The sequence below is a fragment of the Syngnathoides biaculeatus genome, chromosome 4, assembly GCF_019802595.1.
Source record: "Syngnathoides biaculeatus isolate LvHL_M chromosome 4, ASM1980259v1, whole genome shotgun sequence".
Taxonomy (NCBI): domain Eukaryota; kingdom Metazoa; phylum Chordata; class Actinopteri; order Syngnathiformes; family Syngnathidae; genus Syngnathoides; species Syngnathoides biaculeatus.
Genome location: NC_084643.1, coordinates 197,563 through 215,452, shown reverse-complemented (window position 1 = coordinate 215,452; position 17,890 = coordinate 197,563). Strand labels below are relative to the sequence as shown.

Genomic DNA, 17,890 nt, shown 5'->3' with positions numbered 1-17,890 from the left:
AGCCGTCATGGTTAGGAGCGCAAGCTTGAGAACTGCTCGCCAAGACGCCGTTTTTTTGTTTTTTTTTGTTTTTCCTCTCCCCCACAGTACAGTTCAGCAGTTAGAAGGTTAAACAGTCCACACATCAGTCCACGCATTGTCTGCTTCCTACGCATCTCTTTATCTCCCTCATTCTCTGGCCATGCCGCTTCAGTATGACGCCAGCGTCTGCCATGCTGGGCCGGGCGACAGCAACATGCACGTCACAGCAGTCGCACGTTTTCAGACACCTGGACCGAACTCTTCCAGGAATTAGACTGGCTCATGCGTACGTATGCATTATTGTTTCTTTCTCTTCCAGGAATTAGACTGGCTCATGCGTACATATGCATTATTCTTTTCTTTGTGATAGAAAATCACCATCTGGGTCTGCATACTGCGCACTCACTGGATACTTCATTAGGTACACAAAGATAATAATTTATCCCTTCATATATCCGCACGCACTTACTATTTATATCTTTATCTACATTTTAATAACATTTTCATCCGTGTACAGTATAATAACCCCATTATACTGCGGTTCACGCGTTGCAGTCCTGCTATATTGTGGATTTACGATTTATCAATCCTATTTGTTTATAATGTGTACAGTATTTTCACGTGATCCGTTGCGCTTATGCTCCCTCAATGTACAGTATTCTGTGTTTATCATTTAAGTGTTTAAAGACAAAAAATAAAATTCCAGTTTCGTGTGGCGGGGGATTACAATATATATCTTTTTTTTTTTTTTTTACATACCAGACATGATTTTTCCATTTATAGGCTGAATTCTGTGTTTTTAAATTGCATTGATTAAAAAAAACAAACAAAAAAAAACAACAACCCTAAATTCTTCTGCAATATGCCAACCGTAACCCTGTGCCAGAATCCACACCCGTTCATATTCCGGTCTGACCTTTGCAAGTGAGGTGGAAGATTAGACACACGCCTGTTGATTGGTCGAATGTGTTGCTCCTGACCAATGAAAAAGTTTGTTGTATACGAGGCAGTTCATGGGGCCATTTTCAAGTCAACACAACGGCGGCGCTCAAGAGGAAAGACGCCTCTTGAGCGAAAGAAATTGATAGATGTCAAAAATAAGTTCCGACGGGATTGGATGGAACGAGAAATCGTCGATAGTTGGAAAGAAGGAAGTTACCGCTCTGTTAAGCAACTTCATTCGCAAAATCGATCAACCTTGTAAAGCATTGCGCACGTGTTGTCAGGATACTATTGATTATGGATCAAAAGGTTACAAGACATTGGAAGTTCGCTCAAAATGACAAAAACACAACTGGATGCAAGGAAAACGAACTTTTCCATTGCAGACGATGAGAGTTCAGAAGCAATTAACTTGTAAAAATATCTATTATTTACATGACGTTAATATTTGTTGTCAAATTCATGCGTTTCAATTATTTACTAAAATGAGAAATTTTTTCATTCAGTCAAATCACACGTCTGATTTACAAAATGTACTCGCTGTAGCTAAAATATTCAAAACATTGCCCTGTATGATACTGGGCAATTCTACAGAACTTCCGACTACAATAATAAATGAACCATGCAATATTATCAAAATAACTCAGATAACGCCTGTCTAAATTAGCGATATGACATTTTAACAGCCAGATTTTGTTCTTCAGTTTGATCGTGTGTGCAGCGAGTATGCAAGAGTACCTAAAAGAGTGTCCAGTAAGTGTACATCCAAATCTCGTGAGACACTTTTTGAGTTTAAACGTCAACCTTTAAAACTGAATTCACCATCACAAAAAAGGAGGCATGCAAATGGGGAGGTTGCACAGTTAAAACTTTCGGATTAGTAAAACAGAAAAGGCAAGGCTTTGTGTTTGTTGAAAAAAAGGCAAAGTAAAAAAGGTTCATCCAATGCAAACTAACAATTTCATTTGAAGCAAAATGAATGGGGGCGACTTTGCCTCGTTTCAACGGAGCAGCCCAGTTAGCTTCGTGTTAATGTCCACATGCAGCAAATGAGTCTTTTGCGAGATGGGATCAAAGAATGTAGCTGTATCCACTCCACAACACCTTCTGAACCCAACAGAATCCACGACTGACATAAATGGAATGATTTGGCATATGCATCTCATGCATTTACTTTCGTTTGTGACGCCAAACATGATCGATACAGATCAATTGAGGAGACCGTGAATTTAAGCCAATGCGCTGAAGGATTCGGCTTTCTCCTCCTGCCTTGGTTGGTGTGTGCGTCGTTGCAACAGGATTTGATGGCGGTGATGCGATTTTGACATATATGCCAAAGTCAGATGCTGCCAAAAGTGACTGTGAAAGGTAGCCATAGCTCGCGGAGGGAGTCGAGACAAGCTTTCGGGGTCAAGAGGACAAGTGTCATGACGGGGGGCCGCAGTCCGGAGCGCACCCCGAGGACCAACAACACAAAAACGCGTAAAGGCTGACTGTCCCCACACACAAACGCATACGGTTCACCGGCTGGAATCACATGTACAAAAACAACAACAACAACAAAACATGATGGTTGAGAAGACATGAGAGGACAAGAAAAACATCGAGCCTATTAATAACACATATCCCGAATAGAAAATATCTTACATTTAGATTGCTCTTGTAAAATGAAAAAGAGGTCAAAGAAAAAGGAGGATTAGACAGACAGAGGAAATATAATACTTAACAAGGGGATATTAAAATAGTTCTGAAAGAGGAAATCCAGTGCATCCAATTGGTCGTGTAATATGTACCCTATTTTGACAATGTGATGCTAAATCCTCTCATTTCATAGTGTTTTGAGAGCCGCCCGCTTCGTTAGCCCCGGACGCCAAAGGTAGGCTAAAGGACTCCACCGCCACCGAAGCTCAGCTCGCGGCACACCGCCAGAGCTCGTGGCCTGCCTTCGGTGACGGCGGAGGCTGTTAGCCAAGCTTCGGCGTCTGGGGCTAAAAGCGTCCTTTGCCTGGAATCTCGGCTTGTGGTAGCTCGTCAGACTCAGCGTCATTCCCGTCCGAAGAATCATCCCAATAGTCAACATTAATTACAGCCACAGGTTCCAATCTGTAATGGAAGTATACCTCCGTCTTCCTGATCAACCTATACTGCTATTTCTTCATCAGATCAAGATAAATCAGAGAAATCAGCGCTGGGCATAATGGCGTCCCATGTAAGCCAGCATTTGTAAGAGCACGGTAAACGTCACATACACCCATGTAGCTCATGTGACTCGCAAAAATGGCAGCGCCCCTGAAAATTTGCAATTGTTGATTAAAAATCTTCTCAAAACGCTATTAAATGAGAGAGGATTTAACATCGCATTGTCAAAATAGGGTACATATCACGTGACCTATTAGATACACGGTAAATGCAAGCACTGGATTTCCCCTTTAAAAGCAAAAACCGGGCTTTTTAAAAAAAATTTCCCTCCAACCAAATATTCTTGCGTACTACCACCAAATTACGGTAGCTACTTCCTCACCGGTAAGCCCTTCTCTCCAGGCTCTCCTTTGGGACCTGGTGATCCCTGTAAAAGAATTGTACAACAAAGCGTGACTTGAGGACAATGAAATAGTTTCGGAATCGTTTCAAAGAGCTAATTATCACGGTCCTCGTAATCCTACAAACGGAGGTTAGGCTTGGGGTTGGCTTACCGGCTCGCCCCTGAAGCCCCTATCTCCTGGGTAACCCGATGGACCCTGAATCCAAATTGCAGCAGACCGTTTTGTTTCAGCACCAAGGACGAAGGAACAGAAAAACTGCAGAATAGAATCGTTGGTACTCAACTCTTTCCCCGCGCTCTCCCTTTGGGCCCATTGGACCCTGGGCTCCATGCGTGCCAGGTTTGCCCTGTCCAGAAGAAAAACCAAAAGTTACAACAACTCAATTTCTAATTTGTTGTGCATCAGCAAACTTACGTTCTGTCCCTGCGGCCCAGGAGGTCCCGGTGGGCCTTTTGGACCTGTGGGACCTGATAAAAATTGTACATTGAGCTTGAAATTTCCTTCAATCAACACAAAGGTACATTTCTACAAAGATGCTTGGATTTCGTCGACAGTTTCAAAGTGCTGCATCTCTTTCAATATCTTTATTATTGTGGATGATTTTGAATGCTGTAGAACCGCATCGGATCATAGAGAAGTGTTTCGAATATCTTGGTCACGTTAGAGCTACACGAGATGGCTAACAAGTGTTGAATAAAATCTTTTTGGGATGGTTTATGCACCCGTTGTACAGCAATTGTGCTGATCTCGGGGAATTCTGAGAAATACAAATTACAAAGTAAAATGCAAAGTATGTATGGCAGGGAATGTGATATGCTTGGCCTCTAGTAAATATTAGATCACTGTCAATACCTGCTATAAACATCCATCCATCCATTTTCTTAGCCGCTTATCCTCACTAGGATCGCTGGGGTGTCATGTATGTATTTTAAAGCGCAACCTCTCCTGTCCAATTCTGTTCCTTTTGTGAAGATAGGCAGGCAGGCAGACAAGATAGATAGATAGATAGATAGATAGATAGATAGATAGATAGATAGATAGATAGATATAGATAGATAGATAGATAGATAGATAGATAGATAGATCGATCGATAGGTAGACCCCCCCCCAAACAAAACTAAAAAATTACCAATTGGTCCAGGAGGACCCTGAGGTCCTGGTGTGGAATCATGGAAAGTGTTGGTGAAGAAGGGGTCCTTTCCTCGATCTGGAAATAAAATGAAAGGGAAAACTCCGATCATCAATATACAGTTGAGGTCATTCATCAAACTTGTTTCTTAATTAAGTCTTTAAAACCTTTCAGTGGACATGAAATATTCTCAAATAAGATCTTTTTGCTGACAAAGTGTTTGTCCACGACTGTGCAAATGTCTTTAATTTTATTGATTCCAATACAAATGCTATACCACACAATTGTGCTGCCACAAATAATTATAGTCACTAAATTGTGCAATCTGAATCTAACATTCTGTTTTGATTTTGTCTTAATATTTTTTTCAACATCAACTAATTATATAAAACTACAGTTAATTATATAACGGTCGAAAATCTAAGGTCTCAGTGTGATGCAGTACAGTTCTGCAAACAACAACCACAAAAATGAGTTGACTCGTTAAATATATACATATCTGACATTGTCAATGGAAACATTGTTTTTCTAAAGAAAAATATTTTATGCACGTTTGAAATGTCATGTCATGGTCCAAGCCGCTTATCCTCACAAGGGTTGCGGGAAAGCTGGAGCCTATCCTGGCTAGCTTCAGGCCAAAGGCGGCCTACACCCTGAACTAGTCGCCAGTCTGTCGCAGGGCAGATATCGACACCATCACTGAGCGGGAATCGAACACACGCTGCCCCCACTAAAGTATAATCAAAATGTTGTGGCGGGTCTATATCGCTTCTAATAAAATGCAAAATCTATGTAAGTAGTTTGGAATTGTTGTAGTTGAGGCCGCATTTGTGAGGCAGAAAAGAAGAAAGTCGGTAACCTTCAATGCCGTTTTACAACAATCAACATAACGGATGACAATGACCAATTGACCCCTCCGTGGATGTTGCGCAATCCGCGTCACTGACCAATCAGAGGTCTCGGACTCAAATCTCAGACAACGCTGGCTGGATGGACCAGTATAGCTTCTGTTGGCGTTTTATCGCTTATTTGGGTTCTTTAACAATAGGTATGGTTAAGAGGTGTAGTCACGGACTTTATAATAGTGACGACAGGTATCCTGAAAGGCTAGTTGGTGGAGTTCAATTCGTACCCTTTCCAAAACCGTAGACCCAGTACGAAAAATGTCTTTGATGGATAAAACTTTGAGGAAGACCGCATGATCAACTGAATCCATCAACCGGAACAGATGTTTGCACGAAGGTAAGTCCTGTATTTGATTTTCAATATATGTCTCATATAAATGAATTAGCAGTTCTTCGCTTGCATAATATAGCTACGTGTGAATGATTGTCACACTTGATCTGTGTTCAGCGATATTTTGCGATGATCTGACTGCAAAAACATGTCCCATTGTTCGCGGCTAATTAGCTAAGCTAAACCGGACTCGCAGTCCTAAAAGCCTTCGACGTGCACCGAGACACCAAGACTGAAGGAAGGATGTTTGAGGACACTATAAAGTAGTGATTGTCGTACTCGGTCGGGACTTTGCGTAGGTTTGGCACTAATTCAAGAATAATTATTGAGGGGAGCGGGTGACGTTACACAAAGAAAACGAGAGAAACAACTCGTAAATCAAGCCTCGCCTTAATTTCCTTCATTCGGCGGTTCACAAACGGCTGTACAGATACACATACAGATTCTGCAACACGAAAATAGGAAAGTGTCAATGACGAATTCGTCTTTGGGTTATAATATATTATATTATGTGGCTTCTCGGTCTTCCTCTGACTCTGGAAAGATCTCGCGCTAATATCAATGGTTTCTCCGTCGATATGCATGTAAATACCATTGAAATACCCCTCGCTGAAATACTTGAAGCCCTGCTGTCTGCTTTTCAACGATATTTCACTGTTAGCTAAGAATGCGAGTGAGAAATAATTTTTCCCAATTGTTTGTCTGACGTCAGCGCACGTGGCGTGGCGTCACTTCAATAGGCGTGGTTAAGTGCCCTGTACGGAGGGGTCAATTTGGAAAGACACTGAAAATGTCTGCCTTTGGAGGGGGGGGGGGCGGTATCCAAAGGTGGGTGCGCCCCCCCCCCTTTTTTTTTTTAGAAACCCACACTGTCAAAATGATGACCTCTGGTTACTTCTAACAGTGTAAATACAGGGCAATCATAATATTTTGAAAACCTAAAATATGAGCCCAAACAACCAAAATAATTTTGCCAGACATAAAAATGTAGACTTGAGTGAAATTTGTTTATATATGTACATATAAAAGGGAGCGATAAAATGCGTGATCTCCAGGGCCAGTGCTACAGATGGGCCTAATCGTATTACCAGATGTCAATTATACAATATTTAAGAAATTTACGTCCAACTTACCTTTGTGTTTCCTGGTTTAGATATGGTTCTGGATATTTTTTGCTCTTATCGGAATAAAGAGTGCACAGCACTTTGCCGGAAACATCCACTTTTTGTACGTGTTCGGTTAGACGTGTTGATACCGTTTTCGTTCCTATCTGCAGTTACACTTTTTTTCAAGCCATGCCCATCTGAAATATTTTTTTTTTTTTACCCCGTGATTTTTATCAATTTCCCTGGCGCGATCTTCATCTCTTCGCTCTGAGACTTTCGCAATACTGGCAAACGTGCAGACCGCTCGATAAAATATACGTACCTATGTCTATAAGTTATAACTATGCCGCAGTAAACAGAATGCTTCTCTATGAAATGTTAACATCGGAGTGAAAATACCGACGAAACACCGCCGGAATGCTTCAGAAAATCGGAATGTTGTCGTTATTATAAATACCAAATATAACGCAAACAGATAGCAATGCCGTTTTCCGCTATCACAGCTGTGACTAATTTCACAACCAGCGTTGCCGATAAGATGCTGGCCGTTGCCCCCCCCCCCCCCCCCCCCCAATTTTCTAAATGGATTTACACGTTTCACAAAAATGACATTTTCAGCTGAAAAAAACTCATTCCTGGTATAAGAACGCAAATACCAAATACTAATGTATCCGAGAACAGTTAATCACTCATCTAGATTTATTTTCAAAAAAAGTATCTTGCTTTGTGGAACGGCACAGACCGGACCAAAAAGGACAAGAAAGTATGAGCGAGAAGAAGCGTGTCGTTTTTTACTTCAGGGAGAAAGACGAGCAGGGGAATGATGACAGGAAACATCATCCAGCTGAAAAATCACTGCGGGTCTCCAATTGAGTTAGACATCGCAAACCGGGCCAGCCGCGGCGCTGCATGGCTGTCTTCTCATGTGCTCTTTGTATTCTACGGCGCTCGTCTTCATTCGCAACACTCCGCGTGCAAGTTTGAAGCGCCACTGGCCAGGCACGAGGGACATTTAACCCCCCTCGTGGATACATACAAGACAAATAAACGGGTGTTTTCCCAAGTAGGGTCAGGACGGAGCAGTCCGCCCGCCTTCCCGTCCCGACATTCCCCGCTGTTACTTTGATGTGAAAAGAAGACGGCTCCCGGTCTCATCGTGCCAACCCTAATACCTACAAAAGGAAGCTCACGCTGACAAATCAGTACTTTCAATTTTTTAAAATCGTGAATCAACAAATAAAAGGTGCCGACCCAGTGACCTTGAGCGGAGTGAGGAGCCCACATCTGGAAGCAGTAGGGTGACGTCGGAGGCGGACAGGTTCTCATCGCCGCACGTAAAGTCTGAGTCAAACTCGCAACCTCTCCTGCTTTTTGAGTCTGTTCTATTTGGCACGGAGCGAAAGTGCAGTAAGTTGACCTTAAAGGTCCACTGTCATGAAATGGACGATTCTTAGTATATTAATGAAAAAACGACAGCCGGTAATGACCCATCCGTTTTTTCACCTCAAAACACGATTTTGACGGATATGCCTTTTTGTAACTCCCGCTATGAAACTCCTCTCGAGGGATTTGTTTTCGACAAGAAGCAGGAAGTGACGTAAAGGACAGACCCGCCCGTAAGTGGACTCGTTTGTTTCCGTTAGTTTTACCAACGAGAAGATAGCTCTTTGTTCCTTCGTGTTATGAAATGCCGGCTCGTTGCATTGCTGGATATTCCTCGAACGCTCGAGAGGATGGATTCGCTCTTCATACTTTTCCAAAAGACCCGGTTTGTCGTGAAAAATGGATTGCACGGGTGCAAAGGACGAGAGCTTCGTGGGTTCCAAATGACAGGTAGGTGTAAACAGCTACTAAAAAAAAAAAATAATAAAAATCCGTAAGTAATCGGTCCTAAATGTGTGCATCGGAAGGCTTCCGTGCAGCAGCCGCTGAAGGCCGGCCTCTGCAGGCCTTGTGAATCGCCACCGGCTTTGTCGACAAGCCTTGTCAACCGGGGTGGCTTGTTGCGGCGCCAGGCCGCGGTGCCTCATCCCCGCCGCGGAAGTGGATCGTATGGGGAGGCGGTTTGGCCGCAGCGTCGTCGTCGCTCGCGGGTGGCGTTGTTTTCTTCATCGCCGCATGGAGGTGGATTGGGCGGGGAGGTGGTTTGGCCGTGATCCAGATATCATCTAAGTAAAGCTCAAAACAATCTGGTAATATTGGCCCAGACGTTTCACTCAGTTGTTGGGATGTTGACTTCTTCGAAAAGAGCTTCCATGTCAGAAGGGGCGTGTTCGTCTCTCATTGTTAGGATGCACAGCGTGTTTTCATTGGCGAATGTCCGGGGTGACCTCACGGGCAGGAGATGTGACCAATATGGCGACCGCTTGGATGCCGAATGACACTTGCGCAACTTTGCGCACGGATGATCGCTCTTGGCTCATATTTATTTTTTTCGTACAGACATTGAAGTGAATAATGTTCTATGTATTTTTCATTTCAATATCTATTTTAGAATGTTTACAGGGATGACACTTGACCTTTAAAAAGCCTTTTAGAAAGTCTTCAAATTAGAAGGTGGACCATTTCCTTCCTCTTTCGGTTCTTTGGGATCTACCATTCTACTTTCACTTTCATCGAGCATCCTTTACCCTGTTTAAGAACAAACGTTGGCAAGCACATTGTTAGAAAGAGCGTGATAATGTGCGTGGGTGAGCCGGAGCCAGGTTTAACGACAAGCTCATCGTGTAAATGAGGGCACCTTGACTAGTCCAAACGTGCAATTTTGGATCAAATTCCATGATTTCATTGGAAATCAAACAGCGTCATGGAATAAATTGTGTCTGGAGCCTGCGCTGCGGGGAGTGTTTCTGATGGGCTCTTACTGTCTGGCGCTGGGATGCGGGCACCGACGTGGGCAGACGGTCCCGGAGGCCCGGGAGGACCTGGTAGGCCCCTCTCTCCTGGGAGTCCTGGGGGGCCCCGGGGGCCTGAGAGGAGAAAGCATGTAAAAATAAATTGAAATATTGATAAAAAATGATACATGCTGAGGATCGGATGTGAAAATAAAAACAGCTTTAGAGTCAAAGAGGACATAAGAGGTGGTGCTTTTGCTTCACATGTACATCTTGTTGTACTTCATCAGACCCACAGGTGGCACTGTTGTAAATAGAACAATTTTTGTCATGGTAAAAAATCCTCTGGGTCATGTTGGCTGGCAAAAAAGGAAATCAGCAACCCAATCAATTTACATTGTTAGGTTGCGCTCGGTGGAGCAGCTGGTAAAGTGTTGGCCTCACAGTTCTTTGGACGCGGGTTCGATCCCGGCCCCGCTTGTGTGGAGTATGCATGTTCTCCCCGTGCCTGCGTGGTTTTTCTCCGGGCACTACGGTTTCCTTCCCCATCCCAAATACATGCAACACTATTGGACACTCTAAATTGCCCCTAGGTGTGTGATTGTGAGTGCGACTGTTGTCTTCGTGAGGATAAGTGGCAAAGGAAATGGATGGATGGATGGATGGTTGGAAGGTTAACTGAATTTCACAAGGACAGTTATATTATGAGTCACATATATTTGACGTCTGTACACTTAGATCTATCCATTCATCTTCTTAGCTGCTTATCCTCACAAGGATCGCGGGGAGTCCTGGAGCCTATCCCAGCTGTCAACGGGCAGGAGGCAGGGTATATCCTGAACTAGTTGCCAGCTAATCGCAGGGCACATCGAGACAAACAGTCGCAGTCACAATCATACCTACGGGCAATTTAGAGTGTCTGATTAATGTTGCATGTTTTTGGGATGTGGGAGGACACCGGAGTGCCCGGAGAAAACCCACACAGGCATGGCGAGAACATGCAAACTCCACACAGGTGGGGCCGGGATCAAACCTGGGACCTCAGAACTGTGAGACAACAACACTTTCCAGGTGATCCACTGTGCCGCCACTGAGATTTAGTGTTCTTCTCATTGAGCAATTTTTCTCAACTGCAAGGAACATTTTAATGTCATAGTGAATTAGAAAAAACATTGTCAATGTTGACTTTTTGGGTGACTTGGAGTCTATTCCAGTTGACTTTGGGCATGACGCCACATACACCTTGTACTGGTCACCAGCCAATCGCAGGACACACCGTAACGTTTCCATCTATGGACAATTTAAAATATCTTATTAACCTAACATGCTTTTGGAATATAGGAGAACCACAGCGAAAACCCGTGCAAGCAGCATGCAAACCCCACATAGGAGTTCCCTTTGCACGATGGACCTTTCCGACCTGTCAATCACTCATGCAATAATAGCCAATCAGATAGCCGCAATGTCTTGACACGCCCCAGCCGCCATATTGTCCCACAAGCAATGCTGGTTGTCAGTAACGGGTGCTCAGAAAAGTTAATATTTCGAAGAAAATGGTCCTCAGATCGTTGTCATTGCACTGGGTCAATAACGGGAACCGCGAACGGGTAAGGCGATCTGCATAATCTTAACTGTTCACATCTGTGACTCTTATAAGGAATAATATAGTTCCTCTTAACTGAACGTCTCTTATCCTTCGTTCTTGTTAGTTTTGTTTGTTCCTTGTTCTGAATGTCGGAGACAAATTCCTTCCACGCTCGGCCATTAAACCTGTTTCTGATTCTGATCCTGAACTCAGGATTGTGAACCACTAATCTACTGTATTGCCGCACACTTGATTCATTTCCCCCCATATTGCGTTTCGATGATACATGAACAAGATGTCAAATATTATTCAACAAAAATGCTGACGCGGCAGAGCTAGTGTCACTACTAAACACACAACTGCAGGTTTTACTTTTCCTAAGTTGTCCCGACCATCATGCCCTCATCAATCTTTACATAGAAACACAAATGAGTTTAAGCGGAGGAGCTAACATTAAATTTCTGGTTGGTGCACGATTGCGCCAATGTCTTGCCAAGGTGTACACGACTGACTCGGGTTTTCCCCGTAATTAACAAAAGGACGGTCCCAAAACGAAACTCAAATAAACACAATTTTCTACGCAATGAAGTTTTACAGACACCGACTCACATTTAAACACGGATCAGCTTGCACGGCCCAATCAGAGGTAGCGTATTCCCCCCGCCGTGCAGCGGTACTATAACGGCGTCTGACATCATTGTTTGGACTTAAGACGTAATGTGGCCACTTCTCGTTCCTGCGGCAACTCACCTGACGACGACTGACAGGCGCAGCCTGAGAATTATTACTTTGCAAGGTAATGTTATTACAACGCTAATTTGACACCAGTGTAGGTCATTTTCACTTAAAAGTTGTGAGCGTAAGCAACTCTGGTGATTTAGGAGAATGGAAGGGAGGTCTGAGTGCTAATGTAGCATAATGATACAAATGAGCCACTTAACTGGACCAGATATGATGTCAAAAAATACATATTTCAAGCATCTTTGCGTCTATCACTATAATCTATAACGACAAGGTTCAATTTATTTTTTTCCCCATGAACCTCTCTTAAAATTGTCTTTATATTATATTGGTCACACTCCATGTTTATCCATCCATTTCCATTGCCACTTATCCTCACAAGGGTCACAGGGAGTGCTGGAGCCTATCCTAGCTGTTAACGGGCAGGAGCCGGAACGGGTTGCCAGCCAATCGCAGGGGCACGTCGAGACAAACAGCCGCACTCACGATCACACACACCTCCGGGCAATTTAGAGTGGCCAATTAATGTCACATGTTTTTGGGAGTGCCCACCCAGAAAAAAACCCACACAGGCACGGTGTAGAATGTGCAAACTCCACACAGGCGGGGCCAGGATTCGAACCCGGGTCCTCAGAGCTGCGAGGCCAACTCTTTATCAGCTGAACCACCGTGCCGCCAAGGCTAGACTCATAGTTACAATTTTAAAGACCCCCCCCTTGTCCCCCCTCCAAAAAAAATGTTTTCTTCTTCTTTTCTTTTACTATTTGGTGAAAAGTAATTGAAATGTCCACATGACTCCTCGGCTTTCAACAGTTGTCTTGTCAGGCAGGAGGCGGAACGGGTTGCCAGCCAATCGGGGGGCCCGTCGAGACAAACAGCCGCACTCACGATCACACCTAGGGTCAATTTAAATTAATTTTGCAGGTTTTTTTGGGATGTGGGAGGAAACCGGAGTGCCCACCCGGAGAAAACCCACGCAGGCACGGTGGAGAACGTGCAAACTCCACACAGGCGCGGGGCCGGGATTCGAACCCGGGTCCTCAGAATTGCGAGGCCAACGCTTTACCAACTGATCCCACCGCGGCGCCGGTCCATGTTTATCTTTCTAAAAAAAACAAGTACAACGAGAAAAGTACGGCTTTGGATAGAATTTGTAACGGCTTTTGGATGGCTATGAAGTAATGAAGAAAGAAAAACAATAACATCACAGACACATGGAAAGTATAAAGACCGGAGATTTGTGTATACAGTATGAAAAAAAAAAAAATAAAAAAGGTCAACGTCTGGTGGTTGGTTACCCAGCAGCAGGTTCAGAAGACGGGTCATCCACATTTCAGAGGCCTCCACGATCCGGAGCGGAGAAATAACAGCGCGCGTCGAGAGCAGATGCGATGACACGCATGCGCCACGATTTGCTTTGTTATCATTCAAGTCGCAGCTGCCTGCGAATTTACTTTTTCCTACGGTTGATTTATTCGGCGTCTGAATACACCGAGCAGCTTTTATTCCTCCGTTCCGACTCCGTTTGGTGCAGCTCACACATGTTGGCGCGAGTTGACTTTACAAGTAGTCGAGACTTTTCACGGCTATTAAAAAAAAAAAAAAAAAAAAAGCACTATTTCATACCTCCAAATGAAATGAAACTAATGGTCCAGATTCAGGAAGTCGGCAGACAAAATGTCCGGAACGCTCTCCCAGTTACAGCTGGAGCTGCTTTTGGGTTGACCGAGTGGATTAAGTGAAAGACAAACACCCCCAAAAATGGATCTCGTGGCTCAGCGTTGTTTCCTCAAGTGTTTGGTTAAGCGTGAGGCAATCGGATGCCTCAAAAAGTCGAGAGGCAAGAAATATGTACACTCTCTCGCTCCACATTGCACAAATAGGGAACAAAGTTTAAAATCAGCTCAAAATCCTGATTGTGTGGTGGTTTGGAGTTGGAGTCTGACCTGCGGGTCCCGAGGTTCCCTTCAAACCGGGGCTTCCGGCTGGCCCCCTTGCGCCCGCTTCACCCCGAGGTCCAACGGGGCCCGGCAAGCCTCGAGATCCCGCTTTCCCTTCGAGCCCAAAGATAAGTCATCAGCAATCATACGCGCGATATGATTTGGGTTTTTCAATCAACTGGGAGCGGAAATTACCATCTGTGCCTGGAAGACCATCGTGGCCCTTTTCACCCTGAGGACCTGCAATAGAAGGACTTAATTGAGTTTGCTGTTAATAACCTCCCCCAAGCTCAATCCAGTTACATTCGAAAGGCTAATTGTCGCTATAACTGCGAGCTTTCGTCTTCTTAATGTTTCAAGTGAACTGTGACATACTGCTTTTGAAATCCAAACACATTTGGTGAATTTATAGTTATGACCGTAATTTCCAGCCTATAAGCCGCGGCTTTTTTCACGCACTTTCAACCCTGCGGCTTATGCGGTGATGCGGCTAAATTGTGCATTTTTTTTTTCAACCGCCGCAAGGGGGCACTCGAGGCAAGAGTGAGACCGGTGGAATATATGTGCCGAGGAAGTGACTTACCGGTATGTATTGTTTTTTTTTTTTTTAACCGGCCGTTAGTGCTGCGCTCGCGTTAGCGTTGTGCTAGCGCGTTGCTGATGTGTTACTGCCGCGTCTCAGTCATTTAGGTATGTTTTTATTTTTTTTAAACCGGCCCTGTTAGTTCTGTGCTAGCATGTTGCTGATCTGCTACTGCTGTGTCTCAGTGATTTTTCGCCGTATGTTTTTTTTTTTTAACCGGCCCTGTTAGCGCCGTCCTAGCGTTAGCACTGTGCTAGCGTGTTGCTGATGTGTTACTGCTGTCTCAGTGATTTTGACCGGTATGTTTTTTTTTTTTTCAACCGGCCTTGTTAGCACCATGCTAGCGTGTTGCTGATGTGTTACTCCCGCATCTCAGTGATTTAGGTACCGTATTTTCCGCACTATGAGGCACACCTGAAAGCCTTTAATTTTCTCAAAAGCTAACAGTGCGCCTTATATATGGATCATTATCGAGCCTTTAGTGCGGCTCCATCTAATGGATGCTTAAAGTAACCCCAGCCTCTACTGTAGCATCTATTCTATGTGCCTTATTATACGGTGCGCATTATATATGAAAAAAGTTTTAGAATAGGCATTGAAGATGTGCCTTATAATGCAGTGCACCTTATAGTGCAGAAAATACGGTATGTTTTTTTTTTTTTTTAAACCGGCCCCGTTAGTGGTGTGCTACCGTGTTGCTAATGTGTAGCCGCCACAGCCGTTTTTTTTTTTTGTACCTTTATGTTTTTTGTTGTTTTTTTTTTTTTTACCAGCGCTGTTCATCCTACCATGTTGTTGCTAAGTTAAGATAAGATAAGGTATTAAAACTGAAAACTCTTTCTGTGGACAATTTTTCTCTGTAAATATCACATGTTTAAATGTGGGTTTCAATGTGGGCACTTACAGCTTTTACACAGATGTGGCTTATGTATGTACCAAATGGTATTTCCTTAACAAACGTACCGGGTGAGGTTTATAATCACGTGCGCCCTGTAGGCCGGAAATTACGGTAATCTGATGTGAGGAACTCTTGAAATGTGGCGAACGTTCCTCGTGTCTAGGCCGTGTTAACGTTCGTTGCGGAAGGGTTCATAGGTTCAATTGTTTTGCAGCAGCCAGGTCTCGGCTCGAGTCCAGGAAAGAAGAGGTGAAGTGCTCGCCTTGAGCTGTGTAAACGTGCACCTCAAATGACTCTCTTTGTCACACTGGAGCAAATGAGTGTGTATCGAAAGGAGGAAACAGGATATATAATAAGTGCACATGTGAGCAGGTAGAGGGAGCGAAATATGGGTTGTGAGTGATTTTTAAACGGGTGAACTTTCACATATTTCAAGGATCAATAATCTGTGATTACAGCTCTTCACGGAAGACTGCACATTATGCTTACCGGGAGGTCCACGCTCACCGGCAGCCCCCAACAGTAAGGCGCTCTCAGGTGTAACTTTCCCTCTAGACCGCTGGGATATGGAGGGCAAGGCTGTGAGTAACTGGACCTGGTGACGGGAGAGATTAAAAGGAGCGCAATCAAACACATTTTACTCACACACACTTCAAAAAGTTGACCTTGCACGAGTCCACAAACTTTTGCTTCGAGCGAGCTCAGCCTGTCATTCATTGCCGTCATACGACTGCAGTTGAGACAGGCTAGAAAACAGAAAAAAAAAAAGTCATTTCCAGCCACGGGGTATATTTTTGGACCATCCGAGTCTTACCACACGACGGGTCTTACATGAAAGGGTCTCCCCTACGCGTGCAGGTGGGCGACGCAGCGTGGACGCTTTCCTTACCGCCTCTTGAGCCCCCTTTTTCCCAGCATCTGGAGGAGATAATCACAAAGGGTGATGTCACTTGTTGTAGTATCATAATCGACTCTGATGTGGATGGTTTCAAGTCCTTTTGATTTTTAAGTCCTGATTACTTGAGAAATAAACCGGTGTTAATGGTGTTACGATCAAAAGTCCAATGCAAACATACACGGGACTTTTTTGGGTTTGTTTTTTTAATGTTGGGCCTCACCACGGCATGAGTCCTTAGGATTGTTATATAGTGACGAGAATTGACCTCCCTCTTCCAGTGTCCCCACACACGTGTGACCCCGATCTCAGTTTTCCACATGAATCATTCGCTTAGTGTAAACGGAAGGGTTTTTTTTTTTTGCGTTTTTAAGTACTCTCCTTCCAATCTGGATCCAATCCAATCTGGATTCTCATTGTCCTCCACAATCAAACTTTCCAGAGTCTCGCGTTTCTCACATGCCTGGAATTACCGAGTTAACTGCTAGCATACAAAATTTGAGCATGATTATTAGTTTAATATAGTGCTCTGAAATCAGTCTTAACCATGTCTTTGTTTAGATTTTCTTCATGGGCTTGTTTTTGCCACACTTATTCCAAAAGATGGCTGACATCAGAAAGACATTACAACGACATCCGTATGACATCAGAACAAGAACATGTATTTATTGGAAAAGTGGACTCACACTGTCCCAAAACTTTTGCCCATTGAGCTCATGCCCGATGACAGCTGCGCTAGGCTCCAACACTCCCGCGTCCCTCGTGGGGATAAGCGGCTCAGAAAATGGATGAATGGATGTAACAGATATTTGAACACAAAGGCTTGAGCAATGCATGTAGACAGACAATATAACAATGCTCAAAGGAATTTAGTCTTTATCCTCTAGCAGAACGACAAGTATTACTGCATCTTATTGAGGAGCTGTGGCCGTCCCCGTTGTATAGCCGCATGTCTGTATTATAGTGGCCCTACGTGGTCAAGGCAGGGAAGCAAGAAGGAGCAGCACCACATCCATTGAATTGAAGCAACAAACGTACAGTCATTTTAAAATAAACTTCAATTTGGGCAAGCAGTCAGTGACGTGTCGATAAAACAGATGTAATTTACCTTCTCTTTGGATATTGTGTGTTGTGTGCGTGTTTATACGTTGTTGGGGATGAACTAAAGATTATGACAACTGCTATTTTTGTCCTCTGCTGCTTTAGAAAGCGACAACTGTCTGCAGCCTGCGTTTTCCTTTCTGCATTGTTCCTTGTTTAGAGTCATCAGTTGAGCATCGGGAAGCCGCGGGAGCAAATGTAAACAATCGCTTCTTTGTGCAAAGGCAATCAGCTCACATTGTGTCCTGCCTTCATTTTATGAAGTACGGGAGTTTGGTGTTTGTGATTGCTGGAGGTTTCCAAAGGGCTTTGTGGTGCTTCCCAACTCCTTTGTCC

The 17,890-nt window shown here is 44.0% G+C and overlaps 1 protein-coding gene across 5 annotated transcripts in view; it reads right to left on the bottom strand.

Annotated features, from left to right (window-relative positions):
- Positions 1-17,890, bottom strand: part of emid1 (EMI domain containing 1) — an 80,970-nt gene that overhangs the window by 6,858 nt on the left and 56,222 nt on the right. For 4 of the 5 annotated variants that reach the window (XR_009794763.1, XM_061818248.1, XM_061818247.1 and 1 more), the window contains 11 exons: positions 16,390-16,476; positions 16,243-16,304; positions 16,048-16,153; positions 14,273-14,317; positions 14,084-14,191; positions 9,842-9,946; positions 4,636-4,713; positions 3,921-3,973; positions 3,790-3,852; positions 3,657-3,701; positions 3,485-3,529 (listed from right to left, as the gene is read on the bottom strand). Coding sequence is in view for 4 of the 5 variants with exons in the window: in XM_061818248.1 (XP_061674232.1) it covers positions 3,485-3,529; positions 3,657-3,701; positions 3,790-3,852; positions 3,921-3,973; positions 4,636-4,713; positions 9,842-9,946; positions 14,084-14,191; positions 14,273-14,317; positions 16,048-16,153; positions 16,243-16,304; positions 16,390-16,476 (797 nt within the window). In the remaining variant the exon portion in view is untranslated. Of the gene's footprint in view, positions 1-11; positions 2,491-3,484; positions 3,530-3,656; positions 3,702-3,789; positions 3,853-3,920; positions 3,974-4,635; positions 4,714-9,841; positions 9,947-14,083; positions 14,192-14,272; positions 14,318-16,047; positions 16,154-16,242; positions 16,305-16,389; positions 16,477-17,890 lie in introns of those variants that run through there. The other variant, XM_061818249.1, reaches the window with a different exon arrangement.